At 38.2% G+C, this 1,483-nt stretch overlaps 1 protein-coding gene across 1 annotated transcript; it reads right to left on the reverse strand.

Moving 5' to 3' along the window:
- Positions 1-530: 530 nt before the first annotated feature.
- LOC147539944 (large ribosomal subunit protein eL39z/eL39x-like) lies at positions 531-1,223 on the reverse strand. Its single transcript, XM_086643344.1, has 3 exons — positions 1,143-1,223; positions 934-1,037; positions 531-820 (listed from the first exon to the last, which is right to left on the reverse strand). Exons 1-3 carry the CDS (start codon positions 1,143-1,145, stop codon positions 772-774), a joined length of 156 nt encoding a protein of 51 aa, XP_086499470.1. The 5' UTR covers positions 1,146-1,223; the 3' UTR covers positions 531-771.
- Between the last annotated feature and the right edge of the window lie 260 nt (positions 1,224-1,483).

A 1,483-nucleotide genomic window follows, 5' to 3' on the forward strand; every position in this document is an offset into this window, starting at 1 on the left:
CTCGCTTTGGAACGGCAGAGAGGCAGAGCCCAACCGAGTCTCTTCCTGGTCTCAATTGTCGTTGTGTATAAATCTAGTACATGCTAGTTACTTGTTCCTCCAACCCTTTTCACTCTTTTATCTATTTAAGAACCTTAAACAAAGACAGGGGAGGATGAACTCGGGTAAAGTTACCCCCAAGTTCAACAACAGAGGCATCACAATGAAACTAAAACAAAGTAACAAGCAAAAAAAAAAGCCCTTGTCCATGTCAGGCATAAGAAGCACTATTTTATCAATCTAACCTATATTTCTCACACTTCAATACACAAAAGAACACTATAAACCAGTGTTTGGTCCGACAAAATCAGCTATAAGCTGCTTTTAAAGACAAAGAAACTTCTCACATAAGGATATAAATTTACCGAATAAGCCACAAAAACTATCATTTCGCTCTTAGACATAGTAGATGAACATTAATCGAATCGAAAAAATAGCATTAAAATGAATACTAGTAACAAACAACAATTAAGAGTAGAAATAAGAACAAATTTTCAATTTCAAATAAGTACCAATACCATTTTCATCTAAAGCAATATAATGGTTCTAGTATTTCCAACAGATTTAAGGTAAACCAGCAGCAATTATAAATATTGTCATAATGATCTACCTCAAAACCCTAATAATACTATTAACTCATCATTCAAACAGTTAATGAAGACAAATACAAAACCCTAACTTGATAAAACGTAAAAAAAAATAAGAGCATAGGAGATAAAATCTGCATCCACCTTAAAACCCTAACTTGGTTCTGCGCCAGTGCCTTCGCTTCGCATTGTACCTGAAAACATTTACCCAAATCAGTAAATGTAGGACAAAATCAGTTGCTGAGATTGAAATCCAGAGAGAGAGAGAGAGAGAGAGAGAGAGAGAGAGAGAAGAGAGAGAGTGAACCTGATGGTGTTGTCAGTCCTCATACGGATCCAGTGAGGGATGGGCCTGTTTTGCCTCATCTTCTTCGCCAGTTTCTTCTTGATCATAAACGACTTGTGTGACGGCTGAAAAACACGAATCAATCAGAACAATTTGTATTCACTATTGAATAGGGTTAATAGATGAAGACAGTAAGGAAGCAAATTAGGTTTAGAGAGAGAGATGATTACCATCTTCGCTTCTTCAGAGCTCCTCCTCCCGCGCAGCAACAAAACAGTTGTGAAACCTGAAGAAAGGAGAAACCCTAAAATGCGAACTCATTTTATTTCCACAGCGACGGTCTGTATGGGTTGAAGGCTCGGGCCTTACTCCATAAGTAACCCATCACTAGAGCCCAATTGGTCAGGGAAATATCTATAGGCACCTCAAGTATGGCTATCTACTGCTTGCATAAACTTCAGTCGGTTCAGACTTTGGGGGTTCTATAAGCACTCTTTGTATACCAAGAGATGTGGCATGGTGAAGCTGAGAGCATCTAGTATTTTATTTGGGTAGGTAAACCGAGTCAGAT

Source organism: Eschscholzia californica, unplaced genomic scaffold (genome assembly GCF_041429995.1).
Source record: "Eschscholzia californica isolate CP2 unplaced genomic scaffold, dmEscCali1.0.p SCAF_5, whole genome shotgun sequence".
NCBI classification, from domain to species: domain Eukaryota; kingdom Viridiplantae; phylum Streptophyta; class Magnoliopsida; order Ranunculales; family Papaveraceae; genus Eschscholzia; species Eschscholzia californica.

Excerpts from the sequence above, each read along its gene's own strand:
- LOC147539944 (XM_086643344.1), bottom strand. Across the intron at positions 821-933 it reads AGGACTGACAACACCATCAG|GTACAATGCGAAGCGAAGGC; the intron begins GTTCACTCTCTC and ends AAATGTTTTCAG.